The sequence below is a fragment of the Microcaecilia unicolor genome, chromosome 7 (assembly GCF_901765095.1).
Source record: "Microcaecilia unicolor chromosome 7, aMicUni1.1, whole genome shotgun sequence".
Classification (NCBI taxonomy): Eukaryota; Metazoa; Chordata; class Amphibia; order Gymnophiona; family Siphonopidae; genus Microcaecilia; species Microcaecilia unicolor.
The window spans coordinates 82,321,354-82,340,222 of record NC_044037.1 but is presented as its reverse complement, the minus strand read 5'-3'; the positions used below and the strand labels follow the sequence as shown (position 1 = coordinate 82,340,222).

The window sequence follows — 18,869 nt, the reverse complement described above, 5'->3', positions numbered from 1 at the left end:
ATAGGACTGCGTTAATAGCAGTCCTAACTTTGGTCATTTAGCTGTGCAGATACTGCCACTAAACATTGCAAGGTACCAGCATAGCTTCTGGGTACTGGCCTGAAGTGTTCTTTTCCCCATTCCCTTTCTCCTACTGCCCCCAAACATGACAACATCCCCTCTTGTTGCTCCTCCCACCCTCTGAACATGATGAAACCTCATTCTGATTTCCTCTTTCTCCCCTCTGAACATTCAAAGCACCCCTAGGATTGGGTCTACCTGCCCAACCCCTGGTGGTCTAGTGGGGGTTATAGGAAGGAACAATGCCCAATTATTCCTGTCCATAATGGCTGTCTCTTCAAAATGGATATTGTAACCTCTACCAGCAGCCTTGCAGTACTTCAGTAGATCCATCCCACAAGCAGCACTATTTTATTGACCTGGAGCATCAGGACATCAAGCTGCAGCCTGATGCTTTCAGCCATAATTTCCAGGCCAGGCCCCCCGCCCAATCCAAACACCCCTTGATCTGGGCCCTCTTCTTAATCCAAAGAACGTCCCCCTAATCTGGTCCCCTCAATCCAAAGACCACCCTAATCAAAACCCCCTGATCCAGCTAACCCCAATCAATCCCCCACCACCAAAAGATCTCCCCTCACCACTGCACCAGTATCTAAAATTCCTGATGGTCTAGAGGTTCACAGGAGTAGGAGTGACTACCTGAAGGGGTGCCATTTTTAATGATGGCACCTGAAGGGCCTGGAGTGACAGAGGTTTGCTCCTACCCCAGGAATCCTAGACCACCAGAGATTCTAGGTACTGGCACAAGGGTGAGGGGGATCCTTTTGTGGTGGAGGGCTTGTTTGGGGAGGGGTCTTTGGATTGGGGGCCAAATTTGTAGGGCATTGATCGGGGGGCCTTGATTGGTCGGGCCAAGATCAGGGGGCCTGGATTGTGGAGGGGGGGGAACCTTTGGATCATGGAGAGTCTGACCTGGAAGACATAGCCAGGAACATAGTGACACAGCTTGGAAGCCTGATTCTTCTGGGTGGTAAAATAACCCCAGCTTTTGCCATAATTATAGGGCTATAATATGACATGTAGTGTGTACCAAATGTTCACAAGTCGTGTTATGGAATTTACATAATAATGAGCTGCTTTTCATGCACTTGAAATGTTTTGCACCTCATTACTATGCAACCCATAGTGACTAAAATATCGCTACATTAGTGCAAAGCAAGCTGCGTTAGTGCCCTTTCAATCACATTAAGGAGAAAATAACATGTTTTAAAGCCCTAACACAGCTTGATAAATCTTCAGTATTGAAATTCTGCTGCTGAATGTATAAGGTTCAGGTCTAACTTTAACAGACAGATGATCAAAACCCTGCGCTGTTCCAAACAGCTCTCCAAAAATAGCGCTGGAACAGCACAGGGCATTATTAGACCTATGATCAGAGATAATTGCATACATATTTAAGCACACAATTATCTCTGATCATGGGATAGAAGTGTGGGAGAATTGTGCCCGAGCATGCACTCAACACAATCCTCCCACACTTGTTTGACAGGTCTGGGCTGTCAAAAGCCCAAACCTGTCAAACACAGGGGCTGGAGGTCCATGGGACCAGCAGGCCCCAACTACCCCTGCCCCGAGCAACGGGGGCTGGAAGTCCGGCGGACCTCCGGTCCCCCCAACAATCCCCCCCCCCTCCCAGGTTCAGGGAGGGCTGGAGACCCACCGGACCTCCAGCCCCCTGTCGCTGGCAAATGAATGCTAGACAGGGCTCACCATTCATCCCCAATGATCTGCAAACCCTAATGCCAGCTCGGAGCTGGGGTAGGGTTTGCCGCAGCCAGCGGCCCAAATTTGGCGCGCTGGCCGCTGATCATTGGGGATGAATATGTTTAGCCCTGTTTAGCATGTATTTGCATGCTAATTGCATTCAGAGCCCTCGAGCGCACTGTTTCACGCGCTCGAGGGTTCCAATCATGGGGCGTTAGCAAACGTCGGTGCTAGTATGGCACTAACAGCCTCTAGCACCGGCATTTGCTTCAGATCATCCGCCCTAAATGTTTAAACTATCCATCTAAAGTTATATGTGCATTTTCAATGCCAATACTTATAAAGTAGTACCATTGAAAATATATATAACTTTAAACATATAAATTAAAGTTGAACAGTGGCCACATCACTGAATATCGACCTCCAAGTATTTTTGTAAGATTTAGAAAATGTACCTATATGCTTTCTCTACAGCACAAGGATGACTGCAGGCTGCTGCGAGCATATAAACTGTGTCTGAGGGAATCCCACACGTTCCTCCATTTTTCATGATTTCTGCAACAGAGGTTTAGGATGAATATCATTAGCTCCTTGTACCAACACATATCCTGCAGAGAGCTAATAAATTTCCATTCTTCAAACCATATCTCTGAGAAAGTAATATGACCGTATCTTTAAAGTCCTGGGTCTTCACTGTAGGATAGTGGCAAGTTTGCTTAGATATATATAAAGTGACCCTTTTAGTTTATATCTTGCTGATTAATCCTATCTTCTACCTCATATTTTATTTCCCTTATGATGTATTATATTTCTATATTTAAGGAAATATGATGATATCTTCACAAATATTTTAGAAACAGTCTACCTGATATTCAAAGTGATGTAAACAGCCCAGGGACCCTTTTTCTAAGCTACGTGGGCACCTATGTGTGCCCGACGCGCATCAGTTTGGGATTACCGCCCAGTTGTGTAGCCAAGGCGGTAATTTCATTTTTATGCATGTCCGATACGTGCACCAGAAAATACTTTTTATTTTATGGTGCGCAGCGCTACCAGGCGGTAAAAGGTATTCTACGCGCATAGACCATTACTGCCTGGTTAACGCATGAGACCTTACCACTAAGTTAATGGGTGGCGGTAAGGTCTCAGACCCAAAATGGATGCGCACCAATTTTCATTTTGCCGCACGTCCATTTTCGGTCACAATTGTAAAAAGGCATTTTTACAGGTGCGCTTAAAAATGGATCTGCGCGTGTCCAAAACACACGCCTACATTAGCACAGGCCATTTTTCAGTGCAACTTAGTAAAAGAACCCCCTCAGAGATGCTCCTTGGCTAACCGTGAATATTCAGCACACGTAACTGGTTAGTGCCATTCAATATTTACGGTTAGCGCCTGAGACAAAACCAGCTAAATTGTGGGCGTTCCAGGGGCGCAGTTGGCACTTATGTGGTTAAATGCCGATATTCAGCTCTTAACCACATAAGACAACTGCTTAAATTGGGCCACATAAAAAGCAGTCCTATCTTATGCAGTTCATCTTATACAGTTAAGGGCTGAATACTGCACTTAACTGCATACGTTTTAGGAGCCAATATATAACTGGGTATTCAGAGCTGGTGCCTAGACATGGCCCGGCATTGAATATCTGGGAATACAGCCGGTGGAAGACCATAAAAATGCTGTCACCCAGCTGAATATTGGCCGAAGTATATTTAGAAAACAGTGAAAAAAAGGGAGGAAATGTCCATCAGCAGAAAGGCCATAGCAAGGCACCCCTCCCCCCCCAAATAAATAAAAAATATGTGATCATAGAAAAAAAAGTACAAAGTACATATTGCAATAGTGCAATCTCTATCTCATTACTTAGGTGTCATATTGGTATTAGTCAATAGGGGTCAATATAAAGAATCAGGGGGCCCTTTTGCTAAGGTGCGTAGGTGCCAATGCGCGTGCTATGTGTGTCAAATTAGAACTACTGCCTGGCTACCACGTGCCCTGGCTGGTAATTCTAATTTTGATGCACGTCCAAAATGCGTGGCAGAAAATAATTTCTATTTTCTACCGCGTGGCACTAACTGGGTGGTAATCGGCAGTGTACATGCACTGACGATTACCACCCGGTTAACGCGTGAGACTTTACCACTAAGTCAAAGGGTGGTGGTAAGGTCTCAGGCCCAAAATGGAAACGCACTGATTTTTATTTTGCCGCACATCCATTTTCGGCAAAAAAAAAGGCCTTTTTTTTACAGGTGCGCTGTAAAATGGACCTGTGCGCACCCAATACATATGTCTACACCATCGCAGGCCATATTTCAGCGCACCTTAGTAAAAGGTTCCCACAAGCATTTTAAAGTAGATGTGAAACAAACGGCCTTGCCTAAGACTGTTTCATGTAGTTGCTATACTTTACATTAGATATTGAACAGAGCTCACAGTAGTTTCTCATGTGACACAGAGTACTCCCATTTCTGTCCAAAAGTGATTTTATAAAATGTATAAAATAAGCCGGCTATAACTGGACTTAGAAACAATGAAGAACCATAAATGTCTTTCAACATAAGCTACACATGTTAGTCGTTAAGGGACGTTTTTACTAAAGGGTGTTAAGCCCTTATCACAGAATTAGCGTGGGAAAACAGACTCCCGTAACACGTGTTAAAGCATATTGCAGTATTTAACCTGTTTTTATGCATTAAGGGCCTCTTTTACTAAACTGCGTTAGTGATTCCCGGTGTGGCAAATGTGCCACAGACCATTCATTTTGCATGGACTGCCTCGCATTTGATGCATGGGAATCGCTAGCATGGTTTTGTAAAAGAGGCCCTAAATGCATATTAACTATTTTTAAAATATTTTTTCAAGGAGGTGTATCATGGCCATTCCTGCATTATCTGGCTAGTGCAATATGATTAGCATGCATGAACCAGATAACATTAACGTGGGAGCACTTAGCATCTCCTAAATAGGAGTCAGTAAGTTCTCCCATGCGGCTTTGTAAAAGGGTGTGTGTGGGGGGGGGGGGGGGGGGGGGGGTAAGTTTTTTGCAAGTCTTGCATGCTAATGAAAACAGTAGCACATGACCTGCAATTCTTTTTTTAAATAAGCCCCCAAAAAAGTGCCACATTAAATCTGGGCTCATTTTGTGGAAAAGTCCCATGTTAAAACACGTTAAGCCCATATTTTACTGCACTTTTGTACAAGGGCATTTTGTACAAGGGCATTTTTGTTAAAAAAAAATGCAACTCTAGCAAAAGATTATCTTCAGGTTTCTTGGTGTTTGATGTTTTTTTTTTTCCCAAATTCAATTACATTGATGTCCACTGTTTTCTTTCACTGGGAGTATTCCTTACCTGCAATTCTTATGACAGAGGTTGCTTTTTTGCAGGGTAGATGAGGACATATGTCACTGCCACTCCCAAAGCCACTGAGTTTCAGAATGGGAATGCCAACTGGAAGCTGGGGACTTTCAAAAGTGCTGTTGAACAAGGCCATCCCGAAGCAGTAAAAGCTGACCAGACCAAAAATAATGGTGACAGAAAGATCAAAACCAACTGGCAAAGCATCAAGCGCATCCAAAAGGAAGCTGATAAGAATGAGTTCAAAGGTGAAGGAGTACATGAACCAAGCTTTGCTTAAAAACAGAGAGCAGAAGACCATGAAGCTGTTAAACATTATAAAGCAGATGATGCCCACTGCTATACCGAATCCCCTAGGGCCATCATAGAATCCACCAAATCGAAAAGTGCCCCATATAATCCACATGATGCCATAAAGAATAAAGGTAGTGCTTTCAAGAGTTTTGCCACAGGAAAAAGCCACTGAGCCGCTTAGGAGCTGAAAAAATCCACCAGCTATCACCTTCCAGGGCACCATAATAGTGATCAATGGTGATCTTGGGTTAATTGTTGTTATGCAAAATGCAGAAAGGACATTGCAAGCATGGCCAAGCACATCAGCATTTGCATATTTGGAATAGCCAAGGAAGGGGCTATTGTGGTCATTTCCTTGAGCGAACTTGAAAATATGGGTTCGTGAAAGCAAATCCTTGATTGTTCCCTGCCCTGTAGGGATTTTTACATCAGCTTTAATGTTGTAAAGATAAACTAGTGTTAAAACAGCAGAGGCCACAAATATAGCAATGGCCACACCTTGAGGTCCACATTGAAAAATACCGAGAGGCTTACAACTCATTGCGATGCAGTAGGACACAAAAAAGAGAACATAAAAACCTTCTGCTAGATTTTTAACAGTGACGAACAAGGCCAAAATAAAAAACAAGATGGCAAAAGCCACCAAAATAGGAGTAGGAAAAATTGGCTGAACTGAGTGCCATATCTGAAACAATAGGGAATAGCCTTCGACAAACTTCAGGATAGCCGTGAAGCCAAAAAATGTAGCAGCAAGTGTATCAAGACAGCGATACGACAAAATGCAGATCCCTATTTGGTAAACCCCAGCTACCAAAAGCCATGGCACATGACCTACAAAAAGTTTAGTTGTCACACCTAGGAGTTTACAGCCAAAGATACTAGCAGATGACATGTTCAAAATTAAGCCGATGACAACCAAATCATTTTTATTGGTACCCTTGGCTTGGCTCTGCCCATTCCCTTTATTCTTAGGAGGGGCTGTGCCGGGAAGGATAATTCGCTGCATGCTGAAGAAGCGCAGGATCACAGCTAGGAAGAGGTAAACACTAACAATGGTGACAATAAGGTAGTTACATGCAACAGCAGAAGAGCCAAAGCTGCTATCAGAAAATGTGACGATTCCATGAGCATTTGAAAATGAAATGGCAAATGCCATAATGGCAATAGCGATTTCCTTCTGAAGAAGCCCCACAGCTCCAATGATAAACATACCCAGACTAAAAGCCACTAGCCCAGGGAGCATGGCATCCTTCATATCCCCGGCTCCATTTAGAATTCCTTGCCCTGCCAGAATTTGGACCACTCCAGAGCTGAACCACAACGCAGAAACCGTCAGGCAAAAAGAAACAACAATAGGGGCATTCCCTAAGCTGTTCTGGACTCCTGCAAGAAGAATAAGAATTACAATAATTATTATCCATAAATGAAAAGTCAGAAGAACCCTTCCTTAACTTCCAGTTTAAGCGGCAACGGTACTAACCTAAGAAAAAACCTGAAAAGTGCTATTGCATGCTGAACCCCCCCCCCCCCCCCGAAATAGTGCACATAGGGGCCCTTTTACTAAGGCGCATAGGCATCCACGTGCGTCCAATGTGCATCAATTTGAAACTACCACCTGGCTACCGCAAGTCCCGGGAGGTAATTCCATTTTTACACGTGTCCAATCCACGGGGCAGAAAATATTTTTTATTTTCTACTGTGTGGTGCTGACGATTACTACCTGGCTAACGCTCGAGACCTTACTGCTAAGTCAATGGGTGGCAGTAAGGTCTCAGACCCAAAATGGACGCGAGCCAATTTTTATTTTGCTGCACATCCATTGTGGCCTTTTTTGCAGGTGCGCTGGAAAATGGACCTGCGCGCATCCAATACATGCATCTACACCAGCGCAGGCCACTTTTTGACGCACCTTAGTAAAAGGACCCCAAAGTTGCATTTCTTAATTTAATGCAAGTGTTATTTGCATTACTTCTGCGCATAATTTAGGAGCCATTTTACCACGTGTAGTGCGCATCAAACCAACACTACCACCCGGTTAGCGCACCCACCCGGTGGTAATTTCGAATCTGGTACACACTGTTTCCCAAGTAGAAAATATTTTTCTATTTTCTACCATGGGGGGCGTTCTTGGTTGTAATCATCAATGCAGCCAAATTGGCGTGCACTGCACAAGTACCACATGTGTAGTCCGTGAGCCAGTGATGATCCTAGGTCGGCTGCCACCCGGGGCGGATCGCCAATGCGCACCCCCCCCCAGGTGCAGAATGACCCCCCGGCGCATCAATATCCCCCCCCCCCCCCGGGTGCATTTTTAGCTGCTGGGAGCAGCCGCGCGGCTGCTCCCTCTGCCCCGGAACAGGAAGTAACCTATTCCAGGGCAGAGGGAGCAGGGAACCAATGGAGCCGACAGGCAAGCGGCTGCTCTCTGCACCCCCCCCCAGCAGCATGCACCCGGGGTAGACCGCCCCGCCCTTGGTACGCCGCTGGCATGAGTCCTTACCGGTAAGTCAATGGGTGGCAGTAACGGATCTGGCAGTAAATAGCCATGCACTACCTTTAATTCTAGTGCACAGCCATTTACTGCCCCATTAAAAAAAGCCTTTTTCCCTGCCCTGGTATAAAATGGCCCAGCACGTGCCAAAAAACATGTGCCCACACTATCTCAAGCCAGGTTTTACCACGGCTTAGTAAAAGGCTCCTTAGTAATTGTGCAGTCATTTGTAAAAATTATACAAATTCAGCAATGAACTAAAGAATCATACAAAAAGCTAATTAGTAATTTTGGCATAAATTGTTCTAGCTCAGAGAAAATTTATCATAAGAACATCACAATTCATTTGCATTTCAGATCCAAGATTTGGTATTACATGAATATTTCTTCTGATGTGAGGCCATTCTAGCAGATCCAGTCACAGGTTAAAACATTGGCCTCTAAACTTAAACATATAGATAGAACAACTTGCTTGAGGCCAAACAGAAAGTGGTGGAGACAGAAAACAACCTGAGTTTTCAGGTTACGTAACTCTGTGCTCTAACTGCAAATCTTATTATCTGGAATAAAAACAGAGGGCCCGATATGCAACTGTGGTGATCAGTGGTTTAGAATACTTCCAGCTGCCGTGGTTATAATAATTCCAGATAATCAGCGCTGCTACTCGGATACCATCCGGCACTGAATACCTTAGTGTTATCTTATTAGTGGCCACACATAGACTGCTGAATGGATAACAAACTAGCCTTTTTGCTATTTAACTTTATACAGTTAAAAATGAGTGCTGAGTGCTATTCTATAAATGCTATTCCAATTTGGGAGCTGTTTATAGAATAGCACACAGTGCCAGGATCCACGTCCAGCTTTTGGCGTGAGGATATACACCTTCTGAAAGCTGATGTGAATCCTTGCACATAAGTTAGGCATGGATCCTCCAAAGTCTAGAAAACTACACGCATCATTAGTGAACGCCCCTGACCCGCCCATGCTCCTCCGAAGGCCATGCCCCCTTTTCAGTTGCACGCTAAAAGATTTAAGTGCGCATCTTTAAAACTTAGCAAGATGCACATGTAAATCCAAATTACCAATTAACGCCAATAACTGATTGTTAGCACCCACTTATCGGTGCTAATTAGATCATTACTTAGTTAAATTGCACATGCAAATTGGGCATGCACCCAAATTTGTGTGTACAATTTTGAGCGCTATAGATAGAAACTGGGAGTAAGTGGTCTAAATATGGCTGTTAACTGATTAACCACTGGTTTTATTCATCCATACATTAAAATGAAACACTTACATATCTGATTAGTTTGGATTTTTAATATCTCAAGTATTTTTAACAATCCAGTGTATAATTCTTAGCCTTGAACTCTAGTTGCATCGTTTTCATCATGTGTATTTATAAATTGTCGTTTATTTTACATTTTGCATCCCCGACCATATTATCAAAATGAAAGATGGACGCCCATCTTGTTTTGATAATACGGGTTTCCCCGCCCCTTCGCCGGGACGTCCTTCGAGGACGTCCTCAGGAAAACTTGGGCACCCCTTTCGATTATGCCCCTCCACGTAAGATTGTACTACCAGTGCAAAATGTTTAATATCAAAAGAGCCCTTTTACCAAGCTCCAGTAAAAGGGGCTCTGCGGTGGCATCAGTGCATGGATTTGCCAGGCACTGAGGTCCCTTTTACCACAGTGACTTGTTTTTTTAAAAAAGGAAATGGCTGTGCGGTAAGAACAAACTTGCTGTGTGGCCATTTCCTGGGGGGATTCCTTACTGCCTCCTATTTAGGAGGTGGTAAGGGCTCTTGTGCTAACCCAGCGGTAAAAAATATATATATTTCCGATTCAAGATGGCGTTCAAGCAGGACGTTGTGACATAGACGCTCCTGAAACTCTCTTACTTTAAGCCTTATCTTCGTTGAATTAATGCCGAAAAGGAAAGGGAAGCCAAGGGGATTACCCCTCCCGAAGCCGATTCCTCCCTTACCTGGGCAGCAGTCTATGGTTAAATTTTTGGTTTCAACTCCAAATGCGGACATTTCCGCTAGCGGGGAAAGGAAGAGCCACGCTCAGGAGAGCGAATTATCGCTCAGTCCGCTGGGACCTTTGACCTCGACGACGCCACATGCACCCGGAACTGCAGTACCGAAACCCGATAGCGAGGTGGTTTTGAAGGAGTGGCGCGCTCCAGAGGTAGCAGCGACGCCCGATGTGAACCAGGGGCTGGTGCAGGGAACCCAGAGATTACCAGGAACAACAACTGGGGAAACCAGTGTGGAATCGCCGATAACAGCTGAGCAGGAAGCTATTTCCCGCGTTTTAGCGATCCAGCCTCTGGTGAAACCCCAAGAAGTATCGCTGGAGTCGATTTGGATGGTGTTAGAATCTCTTCACAAGGTCTGTACCTCGTTTGTCACTGTCTCCTTGAATAATGCCTCACATTAAATTTAAAATGATAAATAAAGAATTAAAAAAAAAAAAAAATATATATATATATATATATATATATATATATATTTCCGATTGTGCCGGAACTGGTGCTTGGTGCGGGTGGCACTACTGCTGGCTCCCACGGTGGGCTGGCAGTAGTGCCAGATTGGCGCTTGTCAATACCACGGTAGCTCTGCTGAGGCACTGTAAAAGGGCACCAAAGTAAGGCCAAATAATCCTTAACTGCCTTAATTAAAAAAAAAAAAACACGAGATACCTGAGACACAGGTAACAACTGAGATAGATCTAATGGAATCATAGCAGGAATAGTATGCGAAGTATTGCTGAACCACAAAATCTTGGTCTTATCAGCACTGAGCATCACCATGTGCCTTGAAGCCCACAATTTTAAGTTGTTAATACCTGATGATGCAGCAGAATGAGTCAATTCTAGACTATCAAGTACAGGAAACCAAATAAAAATGTCATCGACGTAAGAGAACAAACAAGCTCCTGATGGCAAACAGTTAGTACTTAAAATACTCATAACTACATTAAATAATATGGGAGAATGGTGACACCTGAGGTACCTCCACATACTAGGACCTAAAATAAATAGGGGTGCCATAAATCAGTCCTGAAGCGCCACAACCCAATTGGATTTTCAGGATTTCCACAATGTATATGCATGAGATCTATCCTGAAAACTTAAATGGATTGGAGTCCTCGTGGACCAAGTTTGGATATCCCTGTCTTAAAACAAAGTGGTGACAATGATATACAAGTTAACTACTTATAACGGGCTTTACCTGCGTATGCCAAGAGAGCTGCTAGAATAAGTAGAAGGATCCCCAGTGCAATGTTGGGAATCAAAGGCACTTCTCTATTGGCGGTGTAGAAATTAAGAGCCAGCAAAAAGGAACCTGAAAACAGAAAATCACAACTAGATAAATATAAAAATGGAAAATGAGTTCAAGTAATTTTAATATGTGGCAAGGGTTGGTTCAGGTGAAGACACAAGTCCTTACACAATCTGCATTGCAACACCCTTGATATTCACAAGTGCTCTCTGAAATAATAAATATAATTTGGAACTATAGTACTGTAAATTGTTTGGAAACCTGAAAGATAAAATTTATTTGGAAAAGCACTTTTAGGTCTCTGCAAGTAGTAGTGGGGACATGCTGATATTTTCCAAAGGTAAATTTGGGGTTGGAAAAAGGAGACATGGAGGGGCATAATCGAACGTCGCCGGCCAAATATATCGCCGGCGATCTATGTTGGCGGCGGCGCTACAGCTGGCCGGAACCGTATTATCGAAACAGATGGCCGGCCATCTTTTTTTTTCGATAATACGGTTTAGCCCGGCCAAATGCCGTGGAGTTCGCTGGGTTTGAGATGGCCGGGTTTGTTTTTCAGCGATAATGGAAAGTTATGTCAGCCATCTCAAACCCCGGCCAAATTCAAGGCATCTGGCCGTGGGAGGAGCCAGCATTTTTAGTGCACTAGCCCCCCTTACATGCCAGGACACCAACCAGCCTCCCTAGGGGTCACTGCGGTGGACTTCAGAAAAGCTCCCACGTGCATAGCTCCCTTACTTTGGGAGCTGAGCCCCCCAACCCCACTACCCACAAATTTACTGCACCCACTAAAATTGCTCCAGGGACCTGCATACAGCCTCTAGGACCTTATTGCTGCTGTATAACTTTGGCACACCAGTTCACACCTGAAGACTAATCTCTCTGAAAAAGTCCTTTCTTGAAATAACCACGTTTACTCACAGTTAACTGCAGATCAGAGGTTGTGCCCCACTGGCAAAGAGTCCCCTGGTACTAAGATTAGCAGTAGGTCAGAGCTGGCACAATGGTGTACAATGCCCTCTTTCAGCACCATTCAAGGTAAGAACTACGTTCTCTAATGTGGGTAACACAGGAAAGGGAACTAAAACTGCCTTACAAAAATGGCCACTACTGCATGACCTACAACAGGAAACAAAACAGGGCACTCTCTGACCCAGTTAGCAGGGGGGAAAAGTACCATGGGAGTACAGCCCAGTACCCTACACCCACCACAATGCATTGCTAATGTGACTCTGCTGGGCACCTAATAGAAAAGGTGTCACACTCACCCGAGAGCCACATCGCAACCAGGGAAAGGCTGTCGGAGGATACAACACATTCTGCTGTCATGGAGGTGGGTACGGCATTTGAGGCTGGCATACAGGCTGGCAAAAAAGGTTTTTAGTTTAATTTTTTTAGTTTGGAAGGGGATTGGTGACCACTGGGGGAGTGTGGGGAGGTCATACCCCATTCCCTCCAGTGGTCATCTGGTCAGTTGGGGCACCTTTTTGAGGCTTGGTCGTGAAAATAAAAGGACCAAGTAAAGCCGGCAAAATACTGCTTAACGCCGCTTTTTTTTTTCCATTATCGGCGAAATCCGGCCATCTGGTAGCCACGCCCATGCCCACCCATGCCCTGCCTTCACTAATCTACCGACACACCCCCTTGAACTTTCGCCGGCGAAGCCACGGGAAAGCAGCGATGCTGTCAAAAATGCCGCTTTTGATTATACCGATTTCGCCGCTTTTAAGAAATCACCGGCCATCTCCCGATTTGTGTCGGAAGATGGCCGACGATCACTTTCGATTATAATCTGGATGGTCATTTTGTACTAACAATGCATTACAAAAAGGTATTGTTAGAAGGAAGAGAGTAGAAAAATGGAAACAGTTTTCTACATGAAAAAAATTCTCCTTCATAAAAAAGAATTTTTGGTGTTTTTTTTTTTACAAATGTACCATCTTGTCAGGTGTGCTGGGTAGAAGAGAAGTGAAAGTATATTACAGACAGCATGTCATGTATTAGCCATGAGAGATCTTCTTCACAGAGATGCACATTTGCTTTGAAATGAAAATTAAGAATATAGAACATAAGTGTTGCTATATTGGGACAGACCGAAGGTCCATCAAGCCCAGTATCTTGTTTCTAACTGTGACTAATCCAGGTTACAAGTACCTGGCAAGATCCCAAAACAGTACAATACATTTTATGCTGCTTATCCTAGAAATAAGCAGTGGATTTTCTCAAGCCCATTATAATAGTGGCTTATGGACTTTTCTTTTAGGAAGATATCCAAACCTTTTTTAATCCCCGCTAAGCTAACTGATTTTACCACATTCTCTGGCAACGAATTCCAGAGTTTAATAATTGCACCAAAGCCAGTTGGTTTTATTTAGGTGCCAGTTTTCAGCATGGTTTAAGTGGGCCAGTCGTCAGTATTCTGTTGCACTTCATTGAGCATTACTGCTGAATATCACTCTGACTCCCCTAGCACAATCCTGGCAGAGTCAGGGAGGACCTAGAAGTGCTACATCCCTAATCAAGCATACAAGATCACATAAAAAGAAGTCCTATCTTTGCCCAGTTAGTTATGCAGGTACTGGCACTGAATATTGGCTAGTACTCGCATGACTCCTGGGTTTTCCAAAGACCCGGATATTAAATGCCAGTGCCTGGACATTGCCTAGCATTGAATAACCTGGTATAATTTAGCCAGTGGAGGTCAGTGCTTACAAAATCTCTGATTGCCACTAGCTGAATATTGACCTGTTCATTTCTAAATGAACTCAAGAAACCTCCAACACATTTTCTTTTCTTTTGTTTCATTTTCAATTCAAAACACATTATGGACCATTTACTGTGTACACTAAGGGGGACCTGGAACGCTGAGGGAGGGGGGACGAGAGAGAGGGAGAGGAGAGGGGGCGGAGGAGAGGGGGAGAGGGGGTGGGGGAGAGGGGAGAGGGGGTGGAGGGGAGGAGGGAGAGAGGGGGACGTAGGGGAGAGGGAGGGCGGAGGGAAGAGGGGGGGGTGGAGGGGAGGGGAATGCACCACCTGTAAAAAAAAGGTTTTAGCACCCCCAATCATTTTGAAAAGTTGGCTCCTATGCTACAATGGCTTAATAAATGACCCCCTACATAAGTTAAAGCACTTTATTTGACTAGTATATGGTGTTAGTAAATGATACTGATTATTTACTATAGAAAAGGTGCAACAAAATGAAATGTAATGAAACAGATGATAAAAAAATACCTGAATGAAGTTTAAAAAAAACCTCCTCAGGTCCATATTCAAAGCAATTTAACAGACCAGAAATGGGTTCTGGCCACTTAAATCAACTGTTCGGGGCTAACTGTTAAATTTCAGCAGCACTTAACTGGTTAGTGTCTCTGAAAATAATAGCCTGATTAAATCAGGGGATGTTCTGGGGGAAAGTCACCACTTCACTGGTTAAATGCCGATATTCATCACTTAACAGGCCAGGTTAACCAAATAAATGGGATCGGACAAGTCAGTATTATCTTTATGCAGCAACCCATGGCTGGAGAAAATATTTATTCACTCAATATGTAATTAAACTCTGGAATTTGTTGCCAGAGAATGTGGCTTAGCAAGGTTTAAAAAAGGTTTGGATAATTTCCTAAAAAAGTCCATAAGCCATTATTAAGATGGACTCAGGAAAATCCACTGCTTATTTCTAGAATAAGCAGCATAAAATCTGTTTTACTGTTCTGGGATCTTGTCACTGTTGGAAACAGGATATTGGGCTTAATGGACCTTCGTTCTGTCCCAGTATGGCCACGCTTATATTCTTATGCTTAATATTGGACTTAAATGTCTCCACAAAACCTGATGTATCAATGGCAAAGCCTGGACAGGGCACAGCATTGAATATCAGGAATAACGCCAGCAGTGGTAACAAATGCTGTGTGCCGCTGGCTGAATATTGAGCCTCCTGATTGATATTAGGTAAAATAAAACATGACCAGTGTGCACGCTCAGGTCCTTTCTGTTGATTTAATATAAGTTGTAAGAATCATTGTGCTTATACAGTAGCTGTTTGTATTGGATCAAAATGTTATGTATAGATCAAATATTTATACCTGACCCCATAGGCATCTGATATCCAAGAGAACCTACAGCCTTGTGCCCCCTCCCCCCGATGGCTCAAGGCCCTACCTTCCTATCCCTATAGTCCACAGTAGGGTGGCCAGACATACTATTTGAGCCCAAAGTGGGTGGGCACACAATTCCACCCCTTCACAAACACACTTTCTGCCCCCCCCCCGCCCCTGCACCAATGATCCCCAATAAATAATAAATACCTGAACTTTGGGAATTCCCAAGCCCCGCCAGCTGATAAGGTACTCCAGTGGCTATAACACGTAATTCTCCTATTTGCTACAGATGGCAGCACTGTCCATGCATTGCCGTCAAGCGGGCCTCCTCCCTCCCCACACATGCTTGAAAACCAGGTGTGTGAGGAGCGGAGAGGCTAGCGTGAAAGCAGCATGTGGACAGTGCTGCTGGCTGCAGCAAGGTAGGGAAGTGACCTTCCCTACCCCAGGTATTCAGCATCTGTCCTTTCTTTCCTCTCCCCACTCCAGTGTTTAGCATCTTTTACTTATCCCCCCCCCCCACACACACACACACATTTCCACCATCTCCCTATTTCATTCACACTTTGGTCCTACTAATTGCTGTCTCTGCTATTGCTGCACTGCTGCCACCATGTCCACCCAGGCCTGCAACACTAAATAAATAAACAAAAATCAGGACAGTTGGCGTGGGCCTTGATTGTCCATGCACGCTCAAGGCCTGCCGTGTTCCACTCCCTCCAAACTTCATGCCAAAATAAGATTGGGTGGGGGCTATAAACTGCTACTGCCCACAGCAACAGAGGTCCGGTAGGGAGAGGAATTCCTTGAGAGGAGGGAAGGAGGATGGGAACAAAAGAAGCCCCTTAATAAACTCATGAGAAACAGTATGAAGAAAGGGGACAGTGTAGTGTACAGCATCCTGTGAGTTGTGCCAGGGTTTTAGAAGTACAGTCAGGGAAAAAGGAAATCAGAAAGCAAAATGGGGCCACAATATCCAACCATAGGATAAGCTGTTTTTCTTTCCTCCGTGGTCTCCTCCACACTGTCTCCCTCATGGGTCTTTGGACAGAGAACTCTGTCCCTGTCACTGATGTGTGTTCTCAGTCAGCAATTGATTGTGTAGTTAACTGGCTTGTCTTCATGCTGTTCCCACTCAGCTGCAGTCAGCATTCTGACTATCCTGCTTGCAAAAGGCATTCCAGATGCATCAGGTGAAGGAGGAAGCAATCTCCTGTTGCAACACACCTTCTGGGTCACTCTGCTTGAGAACCAACGATGTAATGGGATGACTGTCATGCCAGTGCTGCCCCCTTCCCCCTATTTTCTCACCCTAGGCGGGTGCCTAGCTTTTTTGGTAGACAAGTTGGAACTGCAGGTATCTCTGTAAAATTTGTTCAGAATAAGCTATTCACTGAATTTTTTTAATTTGTTTTGGTTGTCTGCCTCTTCTTACTCTCTGGACTTTTTGGCCAGTTTAAGAATGTCCCAGTTTGTTCACTGTCATTAATAATAGTGAAAAAGGTGGTGCTCTACAAAAAAAATTCTATTTTGAGGTTCTGCTCATTTTAAAAATCCACCTCCCATTTACCTGAATCATTGTAAAGACTGAGGGAGGCAGCAGTTCCCTACAGAATCTGGCATACAGATACACTTATAAACCATCCAATATATGTTGCTGATGAGTGATAACTGAATTTTCCTCCATCCTGGGTTCTGTAAGTATAGCACCCCATCATTAAAGCGTGGGATACAAATGTAACAAAAATAAATTTAAAGGGGCACGAAAAGCTCTGGAAAGTTGACTTGAGTCTCTAGTACAGGATCGGCTATTGAGATGAAGGATATGTTCAATTTGTTGACCTCACGCAACAGGCATGGGTGCCTTAAAATTAGATCATGCTTTATAATACAATGTCAGTGATAATACATACCGGTGATTCTCCCAGTAGATATTGACAGGAATCCTAATGAGTCTTGTGCGGGTCTAGCTGCTTTCTTTGATGCCATGATGCTTAAACTGTTGACTTTACAAAAACAAAACCTGGAATACAAGTTAGAACTGAACGTAAATGATTTTTGCCCTATCAAGATATTACAATATACAAATTGGCACACATAAGATCACCACTGGCTAAATTCTTGACCCAGATATTCATTGTCGTGCTTAATCTGGCTATCGGTATTCAATATACAGGAAGTTTTCCGGATACCGGTTTATATTTGAACCAGTACCAGGATAACTACCTGGGTAAAATTTGGATAGATCTTTTGCTGTCTTACTTTATCCAGGAACTTACCTAGCCAGTGACACTTTTCAGTTTAATTTCTGAGGGTCCCTTTTACTAAGCTGTGTAAGCATCTACGCACGCCCAATGTGTGCCAAAATGGCGTTACTGCATAGCTACCCACGAAGCTCTTCCAGTAATTTCATTTTGCCGCTCATCCAATACACGCGGCTGATTTTCAGACATCCAAAATGGATATTCAATATCTGGAGAAAATGCCAGCAGTGGCAAAAAAAACAATGTTGACCACTGAATTCTATAATACTCACGTTGTCTGTTACAACTTCCTTCGTTACAGAATAATGAAATTGGCTGACACGAGGAAAGGAGCTTTTAACTATGTGGGACCTTCTTTATGGAACACTTTGCCGGCTCATTTTTGAGCGAGAAAAACTTCTAAAAAGTGGCATAGAGCAGCCTTTAGATGTTTTTTTCCACCAAAACGTCCGAATTGGTATTTTTGAAACCCATTTTCCAATGTTTTTTGTGTGCAGTTTGGTCGGCAGTACATCCAGATCTAAAGGGGACAGGATTTGGGCATTCCTACGGCCTGGACATTTTTCTGCCATAATGGAACAAACGAAAACGTCCATGACTAAAACTAAGATATTTTGAGCTACATCTGTTTAACTACTAAGCCAGAAAAAAGTGCCCTAAATGACCAGATGACCACTGGAGGAATAATGGAATGACCCCCCCTTACTCCCCCAGTGGTCACTGACCTCCTTCCACCCCACAAAGATGTAAAAGAAACAGTACATACCAGCCTCTATGATAGCCTCAGATACTATAGCCAGTCATTTTTTAAGCAGCAAGCAGGTCCCTGAGTAGCCTATTGGTCAATGCAGTGCACAATAGAGAAGAGGACCCAGGCCCATAAATCTACTCTAACTGTTACACTTGTGGTGGATAGTGTGAGCCCTCCAAAACCCACCAAACACCTACTGTACCTACATATAGGTGACACCTGCAGGCATAAGGGCTATTGTAGTAGTGTGCAGTTGGGTAAAGTAGGTTTTTGGTGGGTTTTGCAATGCTCACTATACAATAAGTGAGGAATGGTGAGATGTGTACATAGTAACGTGGAGGGGAATAATCGAACATCACCGGTGAAATAGATCACCGGCGATCTATTTTGCGGCGGCGCTACAACAGCTGGCCGGAAACAGTATTATCAAAAAAAGATGGCCACCATCTTTCTTTTCGATAATACGGGTTTAGGCCCAGCCAAATGCCAGAGTTCGTCGGGTTTGAGATGGCCGGGTTTGTTTTTTCAGCAATAATGGAAAAAAATGCCAG

The 18,869-nt window shown here is 43.9% G+C and overlaps 1 protein-coding gene across 1 annotated transcript in view; it reads right to left on the bottom strand.

The window, feature by feature from the left end:
- LOC115474561 overlaps positions 1-18,869 on the bottom strand; it is a 55,083-nt gene that overhangs the window by 20,188 nt on the left and 16,026 nt on the right. Inside the window, exons 2-5 of the mRNA XM_030210077.1 lie at positions 17,217-17,326; positions 11,156-11,269; positions 5,119-6,801; positions 2,220-2,319 (exon numbers count right to left, since the gene is read on the bottom strand). Coding sequence (XP_030065937.1) covers positions 2,220-2,319; positions 5,119-6,801; positions 11,156-11,269; positions 17,217-17,292 — 1,973 coding nt within the window. The 5' untranslated portion in view covers positions 17,293-17,326. The remainder of the gene's footprint in view (positions 1-2,219; positions 2,320-5,118; positions 6,802-11,155; positions 11,270-17,216; positions 17,327-18,869) is intronic.